Source organism: Trachypithecus francoisi, unplaced genomic scaffold, assembly GCF_009764315.1.
Source record: "Trachypithecus francoisi isolate TF-2019V2 unplaced genomic scaffold, Tfra_2.0 Lachesis_group0, whole genome shotgun sequence".
Lineage (NCBI taxonomy): Eukaryota > Metazoa > Chordata > Mammalia > Primates > Cercopithecidae > Trachypithecus > Trachypithecus francoisi.
In genome coordinates, this window is record NW_022681453.1 from 191,975,886 (window position 1) to 191,997,967 (window position 22,082).

The window sequence follows — 22,082 nt, forward strand, 5'->3', positions numbered from 1 at the left end:
GAAGCTTCCAGAGGAACGATCAGGCAGGAAAATTTGCTGGTCAGCAATATTCGCTGTTCTGCAGCCTCTGCTGCTGATACCCAGGCAAACAGGCTCTGGAGTGGACCTCCAGCAAACACCAACAGACCTGCAGCTGAGGGTCCTGACTGTTAGAAGGAAAACTAACAAACAGAAAGGACACCCACACCAAAACCCCGTCTGTACCTCACCATCATCAGAGACCAAAGGTAGATAAAACCACAAAGATGGGGAAAAAGCAGTGCAGAAAAGCTGGAAATTCAAAAAATCAGAGCACATCTCCCCCTCCAAACAAATGCAGCTCCTTGCCAGCAACGGAACAAAGTTGGACGGAAAATGACTTTGAGGAGTTGAAAGAAGAAGGTTTCAGATGATCAAACTTTTCCAAGCTAAAGGAGGAAGTTCGAACTCATCACAAAAAAAGCTAAAAACCTTGAAAAAAGATTAGATGAATGGCTAACTAGAATAATTAGTGTAGAGAAATCCTTAAATGACCTGATGGAGCTGAAAACCATGGCACGAGAACTATGTGACGAATGCACAAGCTTCAGTAGCCGACTCGATCAACTGGAAGAAAGGGTATCAGTGATTGAAGATCAAGTGAATGAAATGAAGCGAGAAGAGAAGTTTATAGCAAAAAGAGTAAAAAGAAATGAACAAAGCCTCCAAGAAATATGGGACTATGTGAAAAGACCAAATCTACATCTGATTGGTGTACCTGAAAGTGATGGGGAGAATGGAAACAAGCTGGAAAACACTCTGCAGGATATTATCCAGGAGAACTTCCCCTACCTAGCAAGACAGGCCAGTGTTCAAATTCAGGAAATACAGAGAACGCCACAAAGATACTCCTCAAGAAGAGCAACTCCAAGACACATAATTGTCAGATTCATCAAAGTTGAAATGAAGGAAAACATGTTAAGGGCAGCCAGAGAGAAAGGTCAGGTTACCCACAAAGGGAAACCCATCAGACTAACAGCAGATCTCTCAGCAGAAACTCTACAAGCCAGAAGAGAGTGGGGGCCAATATTCAACGTTCTTAAAGAAAAGAATTTTAAACCCAGAATTTCATGTCCAGTCAAACTATGCTAAATAAGTGAAGGAGAAATAAAATCCTTTATAGACAAGCAAATGCGGAGAGATTTTGTCACCACCAGGCCTGCCCTACAGGAGCTCCTGAAGGAAGAACTAAACATGGAAAGGAACAACCAGTACCAGTCACTGCAAAAACATACCAAATTGTAAAGGCCACCAATGCTAGGAAGAAACCACATCAACTAACGAGCGAAATAACCAGCTAACATCATAATGACAGGATCAAATTCACACATAACAATATTAACCTTAAATGTAAATGGGCTAAATGCTCCAATTAAAAGACACAGACTGGCAAACTGGATAAAGAGTCAAGACCCATCAGTGTGCTGTATTCAGGAGACCCATCTCACATGCAGAGACATGCATACGCTCAAAATAAAGGGATGGAGGAAGATCTATCAAGCAAATGGAAAACAAAAAAAGGCAGGGGTTGCAATCCTAGTCTCTGATAAAACAGACTTTAAACCAACAAAGATCAAAGGAGACAAAGGCGGCCATTACATAATGGTAAAGGGATCAATTCAACAAGAAGAGCTAACTATCCTAAACATATATGCACCCAATACAGGAGCACCCAGATTCATAAAGGAAGTCCTTAGAGACCTACAAAGAGACTTAGACTCCCACACAGTAATAATGGGAGACGTTAACACCCCACTGTCAACATTAGACAGATCAACAAGACAGAAAGTTAACAAGGATATCCAGGAATTGAACTCAGATCTGCACTAAGTGGACCTAATAGCCATCTACAGAACTCTCCACCACAAATCAACAGAATATACATTCTTCTCAGCACCACATCACACTTATTCCAAAATTGACCACATAGATGGAAGTAAAGCACTCCTCGGCAAATATAAAAGAACAGAAATTATAACAAACTGTCTCTCAGACCACAGTGCAATTAAACTAGAACCTAGGATTAAGAAACTTACTCAAACTGCTCAATTACATAGAAACTGAACAACCTGCTCCTGAATGACTACTGTGTACATAAAGAAATGAAGGCAGAAATAAAGATGTTCTTTGAAACCAATAAGGACAAAGACACAACATACCAGAATCTCTGGGACACATTTAAAGCAGTGTGTAGAGGGAAATTTATAGCACTAAATGCCCACAAGAGAAAGCAGGAACGATCTAAAATTGGCACCCTAACATGACAATGAAAAGAACTAGAGAAGCAAGAGCAAACACATTCAAAAGCCAGCAGAAGGCAAGAAATAACTAAGATCAGAGCAGAACTGAAAGAGATAGAGACACAAATATCCCTTCAAAAAATCAATGAACCCAGGAGCTGTTTTTTTGAAAAGATTGACAAAATTGATAGCCTGCTAGCAAGACTAATAAAGAAGAAAAGAGAGAAGACTCAAATAGACACATTAAAAAATGATAAAGGGGATATCACCACTGATCCTGAAGAAATACAAACTACAATCAGAGAGTACTATAAACATCTCTATGCAAATAAACTAGAAAATCTAGAAGAAATGGGTAAATTCCTGGACACATACACCCTCCCAAGACTAAACCAGGAAGAAGCTGAATCCCTGAGGAGACCAATAACAGGCTCAGGAATTGAGGCAATAATTAATAGCCTACCAACCAAAAAGAGTCTAGGACCAGACGGATTCACAGCCAAATTCTATCAGAGGTACAAGGAGGAGCTGGTACCATTCCTTCTGAAACTATTCCAATCAATAGAAAAAGAGGGAATCCTCCCTAACTCATTTTATGAGGCCAGCATCATCCTGATACCAAAGCCTGGCAGAGACACAATTAAAAACGAGAATTTTAGACTAATATCCCTGATGAACATCAATGCAAAAATCCTCAATAAAATACTGGCAAACCGAATCCAGCAGCACATCAAAAAGCTTATCCACCATGATCAAGTGGGCTTATCCCTGGGATGCAAGGCTGGTTAACATATGCAAATCAATAAATGTAATCCATCATATAAACAGAACCAATGACAAAAACCACATGATTATCTCAATAGATGCAGAAAAGGCTTTTGACAAAATTCAACAGCCCTTCATGCTAAAATCTCTCAATAAATTTGGTATTGATGGGATGTATCTCAAAATAATAAGAGCTATTTATGACAAACCCACAGCTAATATCATACTGAATGAGCAAAAACTGGAAGCATTCCCTTTGAAAACTGGCACAAGACATGGATGCCCTCTCTCTCCACTCCTATTCAACATAGTATTGGAAGTTCTGGCTAAGGCAATCAGGCAGGAGAAATAAATAAAGGGTATTCAATTAGGAAAAGAGGAAGTCAAATTGTCACTGTTTGCAGATGACATGATTGTATATTTAGAAAACCCCATCGTCACAGCCCAAAATCTCCTCAAGCTGATAAGCAACTTCAGCAAAGTCTCAGGATACAAAATCAATGTGCAAAAATCACCAGCATTCTTATACACCAGTAACAGACAAACAGAGAGCCAAATCATGAATGAACTCCCATTCACAATTGCTTCAAAGAGAATAAAATATCTAGGAATCCAACTTACAAGGGATGTGAAGGACCTCTTCAAGGAGAACTACAAACCACCGCTCAACGAAATAAAAGAGGACACAAACAAATGGAAGAACATTCCATGCTCATGGATAGGAAGAATCAATATCATGAAAATGGCCATACTGCCCAAGGTAATTTATAGATTCAATGCCATCCCCATCAAGCTACCAATGACTTTCTTCACAGAATTGGAAAAAAACTACTTTAAAGTTCATATGGAACCAAAAATGAGCCCTCATTGCCAAGACAATCCTAAGCCAAAAGAACAAAGCTGGAGGCATCATGCTACCTGACTTCAAACTATACTACAAGGCTACAGTAACCAAAACAGCGCAGTACTGGTACCAAAACAGAGATATACACCCATGGAACAGAACAGAGCCCTCAGAAATAATACCACACATCTACAACCATCTGATCTTTGACAAACCTGACAAAAATAACAAATGGGGAAAGGATTTCCTATTTAATAAATGGTTATGGGAAAACTGGCTAGCCATATGTAGAAAGCTGAAACTAGATCCCTTCCTTACACCTTACACAAAAATTAATTCAAAATGGATTAAAGACTTAAATGTTAGACCTAAAACCATAAAAACCCTAGAAGAAAACCTGGGCAATACCATTCAGGACATAGGCATGGGCAAGGACTTCATGTCTAAAACAACAAAAGCAATGGCAACAAAAACCAAAATTAACAAATGGGATCTAATTAAACTAAAGAGCTTCTGCACAGCAAAAGAAACTACCATCAGAGTGAACAGGCAACCTACAGAATGGGAGAAAATTTTTGCAATCTACTCATCTGACAAAGGGCTAATATCCAGAACCTACAAATAACTCAAACAAACTTACAAGAAGAAAAAAACAACCCCATCAAAAAGTGGGCAAAGGATATGAACAGACACTTCTCAAAACAAGACATTTATACAGCCAACAGACACATGAAAAAATGTTCATCATCACTGGCCATCAGAGAAATGCAAATCAAAACGACAATGAGATACCATCTCATACCAGTTAGAATGGCGATCATTAAAAAGTCAGGAAACAACAGGTGCTGGAAAGGATGTGGAGAAATAGGGACACTTTTACACTGTTGGTGGGACTGTAAACTAGTTCAACCATTGTGGAAGACAGTGTGGCGATTCCTCAAGAATCTAGAACTAGAAATACCATTCGACCCAGCTATCCCATTACTGGGTATATACCCGAAGTATTATAAACCATGCTGCTATAAAGACACATGCACATGTGTATTTATTGCAGCACTATTCACAATAGTAAAGACTTGGAACCAACCCAAATGTCCATCAATGATAGACTGGATTAAAAATGTGGCACATATACACCATGGAATACTATGCAGTCATAAAAAAGGATGAGTTCTTGTCCTTTGTAGGGACATAGATGAATCTGGAAACCATCATTCTCAGCAAACTATCACAAGGACAGAAAACTAAACACCACATGTTTTCACTCATAGGTGGGAATTGAACAGTGAGATCACTTGGACAAGGGAAGGGGAACATCACACACCGGGGCCTGTCGTGCGGTGGCAGGAGGGCAGAGGGATAGCATTAGGAGATATACCTAATGTAAATGATGAGTTAATGGGTGCAGCACACCAACATGGCACATGTATACATATGTAACAAACCTGCACGTTGTGCACATGTACCCTAGAACTTAAAGTATAATAATAAAAAGTCACACAGAGACAGGCTGGACGCAGTGGTTCATGCCTGTAATTCCAGCACTTTGGGAGGCCAAGGCATGCGGATCACGAGGTCAAGAGATGGAGACCATCCTGGCCAACATGGTGAAACCCCATCTCTACCAAAAATACAAAAATTAGCCAGGCATCGTGGCAGGCGCCTGTAGTTCCAGCTACTCGGGAGACTGAGGCAGAAGAATCACTTGAACCCAGGAGGCAGAGGTTGTAGTGAGCCAAGATTGCGCCACTGCACTCCAGCCTGGCAACAGAGCAAGACTTCCTCTCAAAAAAAAAAAAAAAAAAAAAAATCACACAAAGACTTAGTACCAAATTCTGGGTTAGATTTCTCATTTTGCCAAATTTCAGTCAAGCTTTTTGCACTGTCACATGTGATCATGCCCTGCAGCGTCTGACCAAGGACACCTAAAAGCCGCCTCACAGACAGCCTGGCAGGTGAGAACACGAGGATGTGGAGGGAGAGGTTTTATACAGGAAATAAAATGAACAGCCTCTGGAAAAATTAATTTTAGAAACAGATGAATATGTAATGAACATATTTCATAAGTCTCCCTCTTGTATTCTAGACACCAGTGAGGCTCATGAGGAAGTAACAGGAATCCCTATTAGAGAACTTCCAAGGGAGTGTTATTTGGCCCTGAATCTAAAATCAAGTAAACCTTGTTGGTTCTTGACTGGTGGTGATCGAGAACTTTCTTTGCTAAACAAAATACAAACGGAAAGAGAACGGACATAACCTAAGAGATATACCCCTTTCACCTGGGGACCAAGCCTGGTCGAGTCTACTCATTGGAGTCACTCCCATTGGCCTTCTACTCTCTATTCTTGTCCTCTTTGTCTGGGACAAGCAATGATCTCTTCTGTTGTTCCCAGATGGCCTCTTTTTTCATTCTCATCTCCCTTCCATCCCATCTCACCAGTTGCCCCTGGTGGGATAGAAAACACCTATAGAAATGTCACCAGTCGGCCGGACGCGGTGGCTCAAGCCTCTAATCCCAGCACTTTGGGAGGCCGAGATGGGCGGATCACGAGGTCAGGATATCGAGACCGTCCTGGCTAACACGGTGAAACCCCGTCTCTACTAAAAAATACAAAAAACTAGCCGGGCGAGGTGGCGGGCGCCTGTAGTCCCAGCTACTCGGGAGGCTGAGGCAGGAGAATGGCGTAAACCCGGGAGGCGGGGCTTGCAGTGAGCTGAGATCCGGCCACTGCACTCCTGCCTGGGCGACAGAGCCAGACTCCGTCTCAAAAAAAAAAAAAAAAAAAAAAGAAATGTCACCAGTCTTCTTAAAAAATAAAGGCTCCTATTCTACTTCAAGACAAGGACCTACTCCTTAGCGTGGCGTATGAGACCCTTAACAATTGCCCTCATCCCAGCTTCATTCTCTACCTACCAGCCCATATTCTAGCCATACCCCACAGTCCTCGGCTCCCTACATGCAGTGGGCCCCTTGTACCCCTGTGCTTGTCAGCTGCTCAGCTCTGAGCCTGGGGATTATTCTAACAACCAAGGCTGCAGCTCAAAGGTGGCCTCCAACTGTGGCAGGTAACTGTGCCCCATGCTTTCCTCAGACCTCTATTAAACACACATCTCACAGCAGGATCGCTGTCTACACTCCCATTTTCCTGCTTTCTCAGCTAGACTAGAAGCTTCTCAAGGGCTAGGAATGACTCATTATGGGACTTTCTACCAGCACTGTACACAGCAGTGGCTCTCTGCCAAAAAATGGCAAAAACCCTAATAAATTATTCAAATGCACATGAACTGAAGACAAGAGGGCCCCAGACAGGCCCACTGCTTTACAGCAGTTCAACTGCCTGTCCAAGCTGAGGGCAGGATCCAAACAGCAGGCAGCTAATGCTGAAGTCCTCCAGGTTCCCCATAGGAGACTCACGTCATGGGGGGTATCAGGACCTGCGTGGTAACCGCAGTCTTCTCCATGTGGCATATGGTCCTCCTCTGCCACCTTTCCAGGTCCCTAAGCACAGAGACAACCTAGCCTGGAGTCACAAGCCCTGGAGGAGCAAAGGGGCAGGACAGGGTCATTGTTTCCTTCCTTCCTTCCTTTCCTCAAAAGAAGCAGAGGAGGAGAGAGGAAACATTCACTTATCCTCTGGACAAAACATTTCAGGAAACAGAAATGTTCCTGATATTTTTTTGCCTGAAAAAGTCAGTCAGTCTAAGAAGTGACTATAGTAAGAGATGGTTTTAAAAAACCACAAACCAGGCACACAAATTATTAAGTTTCACAAAGAAAAAAAAAATCATAATGTGATGGCTAAGCTGCTAACTTTAAGAGTCAGCAGAGCAGGTTCCTAGAATGAGATCTTGCACTAGCTCACTCTGTGACCTTCTCTGGCCTCAACGTTCCCATCTGTAAAATGGGAACACTGGACTAGACATCTTCTGAGGTTCTTCACAGCTCCACCGTGCCTTGAAATCATTAACGTTAAACCTGGGAAGTCTGGATCATACTTTGTCAAAGCACACGAGGTTTATTTGCCCACACATGTTGATTCTCTGTGGGGAGATACAGAAGATTTTCTTTTTCTTCAGTCTCTTCTGAGCATACACGTTGCCTATGGTCAGGGCAGCCGGCAGCACTGGAGGCACAGTCGTGGTGAGGAGGATCAGGGCCATGGTCACAGTATCTCTTGGAGGGACCTGGGAGAGGAGAGACATTTCATACAGGATAGCACAGCACAGGAGACTGGCACCCTTCCTAGCACCTTGCTCCTACAACACCGTGGGAGCTCTAGAGACATATGCTCTGAATAGTAACAGTGAGTTGGCTCTCTTGGTGAGGCTGAGTATTCTCTTGGCTGTGCCAAAGGGACGAGCACATTGTCTCCTACTGCAGAGCAAAGGAGACCTTTGATCCCTGCTCCCAGTCCACCATCTCCTGTCCTGGCTCTGTTTCCCTCTACTTAGCATTCCCTCTGCCCAAGCTTGACTGTTGGCTTATGAATCTCTCGGTCCCACTAGCCTACAAACTCCTTGGGTGGAGCAGCTATGGCTTATTCATCTTTGAATCTACCTTACTGATCTCTAGATACAGAGCCTAGCATGAGATTTAGCACAGAGGAGGTGCTCAGTACATAGATTGAATGGATAGCAGTATAATTAAAAACTAGGACCAAGATCCTGCTAAGATCTCAGCATATATTATTAACTACAGAGAAGCCAATATAAAATTAGCTTGCTCTCACTGGATACTAACTCTGGAGCAGGAACTGTATTAGGCTACATATATGATTTAGTTGCTCTCTATAACAACCTTATGACATAAATGCTATTATTTTCTCCATCTATCAGGTAAGGAAACTGAGGTTTTAACAATTAATTAATTTTCCCAAGGCCACATACTAGGTAAATGACAAAAATCTGAACCTTATTCTGACTCCAGGGTACAAATCCATGACCAATGTGTTTTATTATCAAGTCAATTTTGTGAACTCAGCATCCCTGGCCGGTGATATGGTTTGGCTGTGTCCCAACCCAAACCTTATCTTGAATTGTAGTTCCCTTCATTCCCGCCTGTCGTGAGAGGGACCCAGTGGGAGGTAACCGAATCATGGGGACGGTTTCCCCTGTAATGAGCTTGTGATTCTGGATAAGTCTCATGAAATCTGACGGTTTATAAATGGGAGTTCCCCTGCACAAGCTCTCTTGCCTGCCACCATGGACGACATATTCTGCTTCTCCTTTGCCTTCCAACCATGACTGTGAAGCCTCCCCAGCCATGTGGAACTCTGATCCATTAAATCTCTTTATAAATTACCCATTCTCAGGTATGTCTTTATTAGCAGCGTGAGAATAGACTAATACAGCTGGTCTGCAGAGGAGGCTCACACAGTTAAGGTTGGGGATAAGGTCAAATCACAGGGCTGATTGACTGATGGTTTTGTTTTCCTCACATGCTCTAGATATTAATGATTCTACTCTCTAGAACCTCACCTATATTTTTGTTCAATTGTCCATCATTTTAGCCATAAATACTTTTTTAATTATTGGAAACATGGGATTCAAGTTCAGTAGCAATGTCTGCTAGGGACATCTTTTGCCCAATATCAATTTATCACAACATTCATCACTCCCTCCTTTTCCCAACCACAGACACAGAAGAGTTTTGACCCAAGGACTCAGCCTTGTCTAACCCTGAACCAGTGCAGATAGAGGCAGCCAACAGAGCCACAGGCTCTGACCCATAAGAAGGTGGGGTCTGGGATTTTTAGTCTTGTTGCCTCAGTGTGTATTGGATGTTAAGCTCTTCCCAGGAAACCTCATTCTTAAATATTGCCAGGGCTTCCATGAATTTTTTTACTGTTTTTCTGCCCAGTGCTCCAGCTCCCCAGATTAAATTGGCATACTCCCTCAAATTCCAGCCCCAGTGACCTTGACATTCTGCCTAGCTCTTCATAGGTCCCATCGTGGGCCTCTCTTGACCCAGAAATGCTCCCTGGGAGCGATTTCAGATGGAAATAACTACTCAGCAGTTAAGTTTTGGCGTGAACATTGCCCTGAAATTCTTCTAACTATGTCTTTGCCCACCAATATTCACTTCCCACCTCTCTCTCTCACACACACACACACACACACGCATTGATGTCACCAATGTGGACATTGTAATTAAGCCACTCACACAGTTTTTCACCTGTTTGGATGTTTTATTCACAGTTTTCTCTTCCTCCCCACCAGCTCACACTATTATGATCCCAGACTTTCTTATATAGAGACTGCATGGTTCACAGCAACATCAGACTCTCAGGACCAGAAAGGACCTCAGAGGTCTTTAGTGACAAGCCTTCCCTCCCTAGCCACCCAGCGATGACGAGGGGCATCCAAATGAAACCTGACACCCTGTAGCTTAAAGGGAGGTAGCAGCTCCGTAAAAGTGGAAATTTCATTTCATTTCAGACCCTAACCAGAACACATGAGAAACCCACCGATTGCGTAGTGTTTTAGGTATTACCTAAACATTGGGGGCAAACTAGGCAAAATCTGCTGTCTAAGAAGCTCGTTTGGACAGTAATGATTCATAGAATGATAGGATCAAGATATAACCTAATCCAGCCCTCTGAGTTAGGTCAAGTTCTTTGCAGAAGCTATACTATTGAAAAGCTTTACCCCCAGTACTTACTCCATGGTACGCATATACCCCTAGGGCATAGACAAAACCCATGACACCAAGGCAGGCCAGGAACACCATGAACTTGAAGGCATCGCTGTATAGTTTGAAGTTCAGAGGCCGGGGGTACAGGATGGATCTCACTAAGTCCCCTTTGGCTGTATTGTAACCTATGTAAAGACAGTCATAGATCAAGTAAGGCTGCTTGATGGACACTTGGTCTCCTAAAAATGGCTTTACTGTCTTTGAGGAAAAGAGTAGAGTTTCCTCTAACCTGTTACCTAATCATTTTATAAGTATTCAGGTGGTTTTCATGATTTGTAACCATGAGCTTCCATGTAGGCCACAGGCTGAGCGATGCCCTAGTATCTAGTGCCTGCTAACTAGTTTGAACATTTTTAAAAACTTGATATTTTTAATTTTAAAAAATCAGCTAGAACAACTACTCATAAACCAAACTAAAGCATACAGGTATCTCAGTGTAAAGTGTATTTTGCATCTGTGAATAAGTCGGGTGGCAGAAACACAGGTCAGAGGTTAGAACAGAGAGCTGGGACCAGGTCATAGGAGGCCTTCATTGTGTCATGTCACGTAAAACACTGGGACTCAGGAAGCGTTTGCAGAATCATCCAGATGTGGTGCCACATTTGGTACGGGAAACGAGAGGAGTCAGAGATGTTATTAAGAGACCAGCACGATGGTGATGATATTAACAGAGACAGTCAATACAGGAGGATGAATACTTTCAGATTCATTTAATTTGTCTATAGGGCACCCAGGTAGAGTTCTTTACTAGTGAGTTTGACCTATGGCCTAGCAAGCAACTCTGTGAAAGGAAAAAATCCTCAGTCATAGTGGCTGAAATTGTTTTTTGGTAATCACTCAGAGGAGGTGTCAAGGGAGACAGAAGCAGCAGGTGGTCGCAAGCAAAAAGAAGAGCATAGTTTTACCTTTGACAAATTTTAGTTCTCCTACACATACCCTTCATTACAGAGAGGGGTTTTAACAATAAACCATTTAATTAAAAATAGTGACACTTTACAATGATAAGGGTCAGTTTAGAAAAAAGCATGTTGTTACCTACCAGAATGTGGCAAACTCCATAATCCTAAACTAAATTTCCCTAATCCAACTCTCCCCATATTCAAGCATGAATTAAACTTAACAAAAGTGAAATCCACTAACCTGTTTGCAAAACGACTGCTCTTACGGGCCCCTGCCCGGAGGGCTTGACCTGGATAACCTCTGTTCCACAGAAGAGGACGTGTTTCCGATAATCCTCCAAACTGTGACATTTCCAAGGCATGGTGTTCTCCATCTGGGGCAATGGTGTCTTTGTAACAGGTATACTTTCTCCTAAAGAGGATTGTATTTTGTTGAATCTATGAAAGCTCGGGTAGTTAGTTAGAACTGGTGCATGCCGGTTTCAAGAAATGATACAAACTACAACTAATCCAGTCTTAATGCCCATCCCATGAGTCAGATGACTGTTCATGGAGATGCTGGTGGTACAAGCAATGGTAGACTTGATTCTATTGCAAATATTTAGATGAGATCTGCCTACTATCCTATACCTGGCCTGCATGGTTTGTTGTCACAGTTTTAAAGGCAGCTTATTTTAGCTAAATTAATACTTAATCATTCTCCCAAGAATTCATTCAGCCCAGCACTACTTTAGGCAATGAAGGAGCTTTCCAGCACACGAACAGTAATTACTATTTGCTTTGCCTTCACTCATTTCTTCATTTGTTCAATCATTCATTCAACTATTTTTAGGTGCTTATTCTGTTTCAGGAACTGTGCTAGGTGCTAGGAATAATGATGAACAACAAGAGAGACACAAATCTTGCCCTCATAAGCTCATGGAGCAAGGTGAGCAAATAGTCCACATCATTTTCAGATGGAGCCCATCCAAGCCCCACTTTGATTATCCCATTCTTTTGCTCAAAATCCTTAGGCTTTTCCATTGCCACTACTGAAGAAAGCCCAAACTGTCCTGCTAAATTGTCAAAGCCTACCATGATTCAAACATCATTGCCTGTCATTCCCCTACACAAACTCCAGCTCAACTAGGCCACTTGCATTTCCTTTCATTGACCCCCATTCTCTGCAGGTAGCAATTTTTTTTTCCTTTCCCTGGTGGCTCTAAGACAGAATATTTAAGGTACAAAGAAATGAGCTCAGAGTTCAAAAAGGATACATTTCAGAGACAAAATAAAGATGTTCATAATACTTTTTGGCTCCCAGAGTTAGAGTATTAGAATGAATTTAAAATTCCATCAGTCTTTTACTAAATGTTCAATTAGCAAGATAACTTGTCATATTTCTAATTTGGAAATAGTATTATATCAATCATAGTTACACAAATTTAGGTCTCGTCTCTCTTTCTAGGTAATAACTGGGAACAAGAACTTTGACAGATATAAATTGGTATACTCTTCGTTTTCCTAGTGATATGTAATAGGTTCAAAATACATAGTTTTTTTCAAATGCACAGATTAATTAAATAAAAACACCCAAGTTTGTCTATGATTGGTTTTTCAAAATTCATTTTCTGCCATGATGTATTTTTTACACACTAAGGTGCAAGAAGCTATAAAATTGTTACTAGCAATCTTGAATATTTTTCAAAACATTATTTTAGCCAAGTGTTGTTCCCTATACCATTTTCTTTAAAACAATTATGATATTCATCCGTTGCGTAGATTTATTGATTGCATTCTAAATGGCTTCATAAAAGGGTTAGAATGTTTTGACAAATCTCCAAATTATCGTATTATATTATTTTGAAAGCAGCCTTTGTAATAGGCAAATACTTACAGATCATTTCCTTTTTTTGGCTTTTGAATCACAGAATATTAATCCACAATATATACTTAGGCTAACAGCAGTAAACTGTTTTCTGCACACAAAACCAATGAAACTGGAGGCAGTCATGTATTGATCAATCAGAAATGGAAGTCATTTGCAGATAATTTGCTCCAGAGATAACAGTCAGATGATTTTACAAAGAGATGGTTTTCAAGTCTCTTTTAAGCTATTTGCATATTAATAAGAAGCCTCATGTTTTGGCCTTTCTGAGGAGCCAAGAAAGGATGATTCATCTACAACAGATATGGGGTGCAAGGCAGCCGAAGGGAGTTTTAGAGGGAAGAACCATCATCGCTCAGCATCAACTGTACAGTTGGCTCCCTGTGCTGTCAAGTGGAGGTTCTCTCCCTTGTCCACAAGGATCAAGATGCCTCCTCATGGTGACAGTGTTTGAAATTCCAAGTCCTTTTAATTTATAGCTATAGAACCATTAGACTGTAAATGTTTTGAGACCAGAGACCATTTCTCATTTAACTTGGTGACACCAATACACAACACAGTGCTTGGCATGTAGTAGGCATTTGAGCTTTTATTGAATAAATGGATGAACAAATAAGTAAAAGAAAAGGGAGAAGGAGGATGATAAAAAGAGAAGAAGAAAGGATCAAAGGAAGAGAGAAAAAGATTGGACCTTAACTGATGACAAGCTTGTCTGACAGAATATCAACGTGAGATCATCACATAGGGAAGTCCCTGCATGTCCAACTCAGGTCACTGCACACTTCCCCCACATACATCTCAAATCAATCAGCAACTAATGAAGAGAAGAAGAGGGAAGAGGATTGTGTCAGAGTGCATGCCACCCCTCTTTGCCATAATTATCCCTAAGAGAATGAGGAAACACTGATTACAAGCATAGGTTCTGGGGACAAAACGCCTGTATTTAAGGCATTAAATTTATTTATTAAGACAACAGATATCTTCTATTTTCTTCATATAACTTATAACTTCATATAACTTGAAAATTTCATGTCATTTGTATACTTTCATGTTTTCTCTCTCCGTCACTAGAATATCAGCTCCACGAGGGCAGAAATCTTATCTGCCTTGTTCACTTCTATGTCACCTGTAGAGTTCCTGCTCCATAGTAGGGGGGCTAATAAATATCTGTAGAATGAGTGAATTCACAAACAAATCCAAATCTTAGTTGTGCCACTTTTAAGCTGTGTGACCTTAGGCAAATTACTTACCCTTTCTGGGCCTCAGATTGCCCATTCTAATAGAGTCGCCGATTGAATGAAATAGTATATGTAAAATGTCAGCACAATGTCTAATACATATGAGAGCTAAGAAAAAAGCTATAGTGCTAAAAGATAATTTCTAAATATTAATAAACACCCCTCCCAATGAGATTCCCTGTTGTCACCAGACTCTTCCCACTTGAGAGGAGCTAGATTTTGAAGGTGATCATTGTTTCAGGAAAGATAGCAGAAGAAAAGGACGGGGAAGTTGATCACTGGCTTTTGAGTTTTTTAAGTCCTTCATGAGTTTGATCATGAATTGTAGAGACTACCTGCGATTAAGAACAAAGTTTTTCTGCTCACCACGCCTTTCCTCTACTGCGTTTCTAGCTAAACCAAAGTCCTTGTACTGGGAGTTGGAAGAGAATCCAAAGGCACTCAGACGTTGTGTGTCCCTGAGAGAAGAGGCGTGCACCACGGTAGAACATGGGAACATGCAATAAGGTTATGGAAACAGCGTAAACGGCACAAGGATCTGCCTCCCTGTCCAGGGAAACAGGCCTCAGACAGCTCAGAGTGGAGTGAGAGCAGCAGGAAGAAGAGCTGCCCTCAATCGGACCCCTCTCCCTGATGTCCTGCACATCTTAGGACAGTCAGACAAGGGTGAGGAAGACCACCTAACTGATGGGGACAACTGTCTGACTCATATTAGATATTCACACTGGACACTTTTAAGAATGGTAAAATTTGGAGCCAACATAAAAATTAAGTGTAGTTGTAAAATAAAGGTACACTTCTTGCACAGCTGAATTGATGACAATAGCATAAGGCTAAGTAGATCTTACCAGGAGGAGAAGATCTTACCAAAAAGTGGGCACTATTGATGGGAATACCAAGTAGAGAGGAAAAGGTGGTGAGGCAGGAAGGTGAATCAGCTTCATCCAGCTTAGAATTCTCTTTCTCACGCCTATGGTCCTTTATGTTTGGGAGCAAATGCCACCTCCAATTTTGATCCTTCCACTTGCTAGCTGAGTATCTCTGGTCTTTTTACCTCACTCTCCTCATTTGTGGTATCCTAACAGCTCCTAGTCTAATTTGTTTTATGTCATGATGAAGTGAGATATAAAAGTTATTTATAAAATGTAAGTTGCTATAGAGATGCTAGGAATGATATTTTTATTGTTACCTAAATAAAGACTTCTATCTATGCAAAGGACCATTTCGTACATAGAGAAGAAATACCTGAGTCATATGTGTGGACAAATTCCCTAGGAATACATTTTCAGTTTCAGGAATCTTACCTTAATCCTCTGATTGTTTAATCAAGATCCTTTCCACAAATATGTACATGAGTGGGAGGATCTATGTAGGCTGTGCAGTCAAGTATTTAGACCATACTGGGATTTAGATCTTTCTGAATAAGTTAACAAAAAAGAAATAATGTATTTTTGCTTCATGTGTCTGTCTCTGAAACTGGCCTCTATCAGTACTTAAGTTACACTGATGACTTCATTTTTCCAAAAAGGGAAACTAGAAGAAGCCACTTGTCATTTAAGACCATTTTGGGTCCATTTTGCACATTTGTTGAAAGGCAGCGTTGTTTGTCATTTCTACTTCTCTGAACTCTCTGAGTCTTCCTGGGAATCAAGGCAAGTTCTGTACACCCCTGACAGTGCAAGCAGAGAGGGCAGCCCAAGGGCAATGAGACTTTCTGTGTTTCCTCCCCATGTTTGCTCACGGCCACACTCTCTGTTACCAATGAGAGAAGCCATTCTTCATTGTCAGGCTGCTGGGAGGTGTGAGGCAGCTGCTGTGTTTGAGTGAGGAGGACAGTTTTATTTGGGCTTGAGGTTTATAGGTTGGATACTATGGCAACATTCTGGGTAAAAGATATGATCAGTATGTAAATCCTCATCACTATCATTATAGGACACATTTCAACATATTAAAGGAGTATTTTGTAATTATTCTGAACATATTGATGTTTACTACATTTTCTTATCTCAATTTTGAATTAAGCAGACCAATTTTAATGTAAAAGCTGCTTGTGTTGAACAATTTAGGGATAGATAATGAACTCTTCTTACTACATTTAGGTCATGTTAAAACATTTTCCCTATCTTTATACCATTTGGAAACAGAAAAACTAAACAGTCTGTAAGAGTGAAAGACAAATAGTTTCTGTTTTTGTGTTGCTGTATAGTCTCTTCTCTCATTACAATGTGCTGTGTATTTTAATTTTTTGCCTAAAGAATATTTTATAAGTAGTGTCTTACTAATTACACAAATTCAAGTAGACTTTGTAACGAAGTACAAATGAGAACTAGGACTGCCTGAACTATAACTAGAAGATTAGTTTCTGCTCAGTGAGATCAACAGGAATATAAATCTAAAGAACAGAAATGTGAGATTGTCTTTGCCTGAAGGTTCAACTCAGACTCCTTTCCAGTGAAACCTTGGCCTCAGTAGTTTTCTATCTACAGAGTGCAGGTTTGGATAAAACCTCTATGCCCTTCAACTGTGGGAGTCATGGTTTTCAAGGTTGTGTCTCTTTTGTACATGTGTATAAACCATTCTCACATTTATGAAGAGATTGTGTTTCAAACTGTGTCGTGCTCTCATCCTCTTCTGAACCCAAAGCACCCTATTCACCCCACTCATTGGTCAATTAATCACATGTCATAGTAAACATTTGTTTTCGTTTCACATTTACTGTGACTTAATTCCTACATTGTTAAACATTTCCTGTTTGTGTATATCACGTGTGTGTGTCCCCATATAAATGCAAAAGCTGGCTGTGTCTCCCTCATCTATCTCTGAATATCTTAGCAAGGGTCTGGTATGAGGTAGGTAAGGATATGTTGATCTGATTCGATATCAGACAGAGCAGAGGAAGCTCCATGACAACTGCCTACCTGTAAGCATGCCTTCATTCACCACGCAGCTTCCATCAATCAAAATAGCATCACATGGCAATGACAATTTTCCTGGAAGAAGAAGAAGGTCTCCGGGAACCAAGAGACGGGATTCCAGCTCCTCCAAACCTACACCAAAGCAAAGTTTCCATGAATAGCTGACCTTTTCCTGTTTTTACTTAAGAATGAAGGCAACTAAGAATCCTTATCAACCTGTTGGCCAAGAGCTACCCTACCTGTTCAACTGTTGAAGCCCCTTTTTAGTCAATTGAAAATTCCAAAAGAATCAGGATTAGGAAATTGGTTCCTGGGACTCAGAAAAGGATTAGCTAAGCAACAAGATCCCATCTTGATTCTAGTACCTGGTATGCTTTGCCCACAGCAGATACACAAGGACACTGGGCAAAGCAGAAGTGCAACTTCCTGCTGTTTTGCTCTCATCTGGGTTTCTGATTCCTGTGGTACACTTTGTCTTCTTGGATTGAGGCCTTAGGTAAATTGCCCAAATAACTTCTGCTGTCCCAGGGTGCAGCTCCTCGCTCCTTACAAAAAGCCACAGCCACGCCACCTCTGGCTAGCTCACAGCAGATGCCAAGTGTCCAGACAGCTATCTAAAAGCCCCATTCAGGCCTAGGTTCCAGATGGCAGTTCAAATTGTGTGATGCAGGGTCTGTTTGGGATAGTTAGATTGGGAAATAAAGGACCCTTAAGAAGGTTTACCCAGTGTTATTCAAATGAGTGACAGACGAAGGGGAGAGGGAAATTGAAGGAACCCGGACATTGGGTAAGAATGACCGAACAAGGGCTTGGGTGAGGATAAGGCAAGCAAGATGTCTAGTGTACAAAATGTAATGAGGCACTTGTTCTCAGGGCCCTGTAGCTGTGGGGTCAGCATTGGCATGATCTTGCCTCTTTAAATTTTCTATCTTAGAGGCCTTCTTTGCCTCACCCTCATCCCAGTTCTGGGTTCAGTCAGAAAAGACTTCTTCTCCTTGGCTAACAATGAAGGACAAATGAGACCAACTCCCCCATGCAATATGAAGATGCTGAAGATGCCCTAACACATCACTTACCTTTGTCTTTTACAATGACTGTAACCTGGACTTTGTTGTGGTCCTCCACGAGGTTATGCAGCTTAACTGATTGCTACCAAGGAAAAGTTAACATTTAAATATTAGATAGTTCATATTCTGAAAACCACGTTCTCAACACAGTCAATACCAGGCCAACTGTCACAGCTAAAGTGACTCTGGACAAAGGACTCAACTTCTTTGGATGCTTCAGCGTCCCTGCTCCAACCCCTACCTCATCTGACCCGCTACGTGCAGCAGCAAATATGCTCATTAGTTTAATGCTATCTCACTCCCCAAAAAAATAATGCACAGCCACTGCCTCAAGGACCTAAGCTAAGGAACCTGTTAAAAGAAACTTTACCCAAATTAAATTTAACAGGAGTTTAATTGAGGAAGAAAAAAAAAGTAATTCATAAATCAGGCAGCCACCAGAATCACAGCAGATTCAGAGACTCCAGAGATGCCTGATGGTCAGAATAAATCTGTAGAACAAAGAAGGGAAATGACTACAGAAATCAGAAGTGAGGTACAGAAACAACTGGGCTGGTTACAGGTTGGCGTTTGCCTCATTTGAACAGTTTGAGCACTCAGCAGGGTATGAGTGGTGGAAGTATGGCTGCTGTAGGAGTCGCTGAAGATTGGCCAAGACTCAGGTATTGTTACAGACGCATACTCCTAAGTCAGGTTTTCAATCTTGTCTAACTATTAAGTTAGGTTAAGGTTGGTCAACAAGGACTCAAATATGGAAGTACGGAGTCCTTCTCAGGCCATACTTAGTTCACTTTAACAAACCAAAGCTACATTTCTTGAAGATGCACAATCAGAATGATGAAGAATGAGACTGTGAGCAGGTTACTTCCCTCTCTATGCCTCTGTCTCTGTCTGTAAAACAACAAAGCTAAATGTTCTCTGTAAGTGGCTTTCTGCTCGAAAGTGTCTGTGAATGTGTAGGTTGTGTTTTGATTGCATGTGGGACAGCCACCCCCTCCTTTATGAACTGTGGATTTTCATATTGGTTAAGTCTGCAGATGGCTGTTCAGTTGTGAATCTTGTGCTGTTGCTTATGAGTTATTTAGCCTGTTCAACTCCTTTTTGCTCATCAGAAAGGGGAGATTATAACAGAATATAACAGGGTTAAGTTTTAAGTGATTTTATTCTTATAGAGCCCTCTGTGTAGTACTCAGTACTATGTTAAGAGCTCATGAATGTTAGTGATTCATAGGAAACTTGTTGGAAAAACAGTTGTGAGAGCACGTTAACTGGAAAGACTTGCTTGAGATAGTTTATTGGGTTAGGACTCCGTGAAAAATGGAGAAAATGGAAGGAGCCTGGAGAAGTGGAGAAAGCATCTTATAGGATAACACAGGGGACAGAAAGGCAGAGGTGAGAGATGATTTCATCCATACAGTTCCCCAGACTGACTGCTGGGGCAACATCAGAGAGACAGAGTTCCATGCTGGGCCAGCCCTGGAAGGTACTGCCTCTTCCTGTTTGGATGTCGGTGACTCGGATGCCTCGAACTAGAAGCAAGTTTGAACACTGTCAGCAATTCTTAATTCACCTTAGCCTAATTCACATATAAAACTTTTTTTCTTTTAGCTGTTACATTGTTTTGATCTGTTCTGTTGGTGATATTTACTGTGATCAATGTCACTAGGCTAAGACAAGCATTACACATAATTATACAACTTTCCCCTTGAGAAAACATAATGAACCCAGTGTTAATATTTACATGGAAAAATGTATGATATACTTCAGTTTTGCATGAAAAGTTAAACTTTGGTAATTTGGACAGATTGAATGGAGGAAGCGATAGTACTGTTTGGTGCACATTCATTGCTCTAAGGTGACTTCCTGAGGCTTCACGGTTGGGGCATGCATTTTAATGATGCGTAATAGTGGGGAAGTCAGCTGTGGTTCTGTGGGCAAAGAACACTGAGGTCAGTCAGGATTTCTGAGTTGTAGGTCAGGCATACCCCCTAACCAGTCAGGTAACGTGCATATATAAGAAATTGTGCCTTAGAATTTAGTCTTTTTCTCTGTAAACAGACAACATTGAATTGGATCACTTTCAAGTTATACCTTCAAGCTCTAAAATGATATGACATTGATTTATTTTGCATGTCAGAGATTTATTTGAAACCTGCAAGGTGGCCGGGCGCGGTGGCTCAAGCCTGTAATCCCAGCACTTTGGGAGGCCGAGATGGGTGGATCACAAGGTCAGGAGATCGAGACCATCCTGGCTAACATGGTGAAATCCCGTCTCTAGTAAAAAATACAAAAAAAAAAAAAAAAAAAACTAGCTGGGCGAGGTGGCGGGTGCCTGTAGTCCCAGCTACTCCGGAGGCTGAGGCAGGAGAATGGCGTAAACCCGGGAGGCGGAGCTGGCAGGGAGCTGAGATCGGCCACTGCACACCAGCCTGGGTGACAGAGTGAGACTCAGTCTCAAAAAAAAAAAAAAAAAAAAAAACCTGCAAGGCAACATAGAAGAAATACACATGGTATATAAAATGGCTCAAATTTTTATTATTTTTAAATAGTTTAAAACATTAAGCAGTTATTATGTGCCAGGCATTGTTGTAGGCACTTGAACAACAGTATTTTTTAATTCTCAAAACAATTCTGTGATTATTTTGTTATCTCCAACATACATGTAAAAACCAAAAAAACAGGGTAGAAAATATTAAAGTAATTTTCTCACCATCATTTACTTACTAAGTAAATCAAACCTAGGTCCATCTGACTCTAAAGCCTTTTCTGTTGATGAATCTGTTCTTCCAGTGCTTAAAAACAGCATTTTTTCCTTTAAGAAGATAAAAATCCTTCTTCTAGATTTCTTTAATTTTTTTTTTTTTTTGCTTTGCAAACTCATTTAGATAATGCCATGATAAATTCAGCTTAGTATGAGAGGCTGATAATCAACACATTTGGAAGTAGTGAAGTATGAGTTAATAATACTTGACTATAATTCCCAAAACTCATTATGCTGTAGAGCTGAGCTGGTTTATTAGACTTAGCATTCTCTGTAACCTGTCATGCTTCCATGCCTCTGCTCAAGCAAGTCCCTAGAATGTCCACTCCAGTTTTCTACTAGCAAACTTTCTAATCCTTCACATAAAGGCCTACTCAAATGTCACCTCCACTCCGCAAGTCCCTACAATCCTCAGGAAGAATTCATTGTTCTGCTCTCTCCACCTGTGTGAGTGTACTGATCACATTCCATTATAGCTAACCGCTGTCTTGTCAGGCCTCCCTTGTGAGTCGGGCAGTAGAGAGAAGAAAGGCACCATGTATATTATGCATCTGTGGATTACTCTAGAGCCTATCACATAGTAGGTCCTTATCAAATATGTATATATTAGAACCAAATTATTCCACTTCTCCCAACAACACTGGAGTGGGATAATGTTAGCCTCCTCTTTGAGTTAATGTACTCGGAAAATCTGCAAACACGGGTTTCTATGGCAACCAACTAGCTAGGAGAAGGCAAATGCTGCAGTGCTTGCCATGACTGCAAAGCTCGTTG

At 41.1% G+C, this 22,082-nt stretch overlaps 1 protein-coding gene across 1 annotated transcript in view; it reads right to left on the reverse strand.

Moving 5' to 3' along the window:
- Positions 1-22,082, reverse strand: part of ATP13A5 (ATPase 13A5) — a 115,645-nt gene that overhangs the window by 55,921 nt on the left and 37,642 nt on the right. Inside the window, exons 8-12 of the mRNA XM_033213064.1 lie at positions 18,557-18,629; positions 17,484-17,612; positions 11,702-11,872; positions 10,529-10,686; positions 7,864-8,052 (exon numbers count right to left, since the gene is read on the reverse strand). Of these exons, the coding sequence (XP_033068955.1) occupies positions 7,864-8,052; positions 10,529-10,686; positions 11,702-11,872; positions 17,484-17,612; positions 18,557-18,629 (720 nt within the window). The remainder of the gene's footprint in view (positions 1-7,863; positions 8,053-10,528; positions 10,687-11,701; positions 11,873-17,483; positions 17,613-18,556; positions 18,630-22,082) is intronic.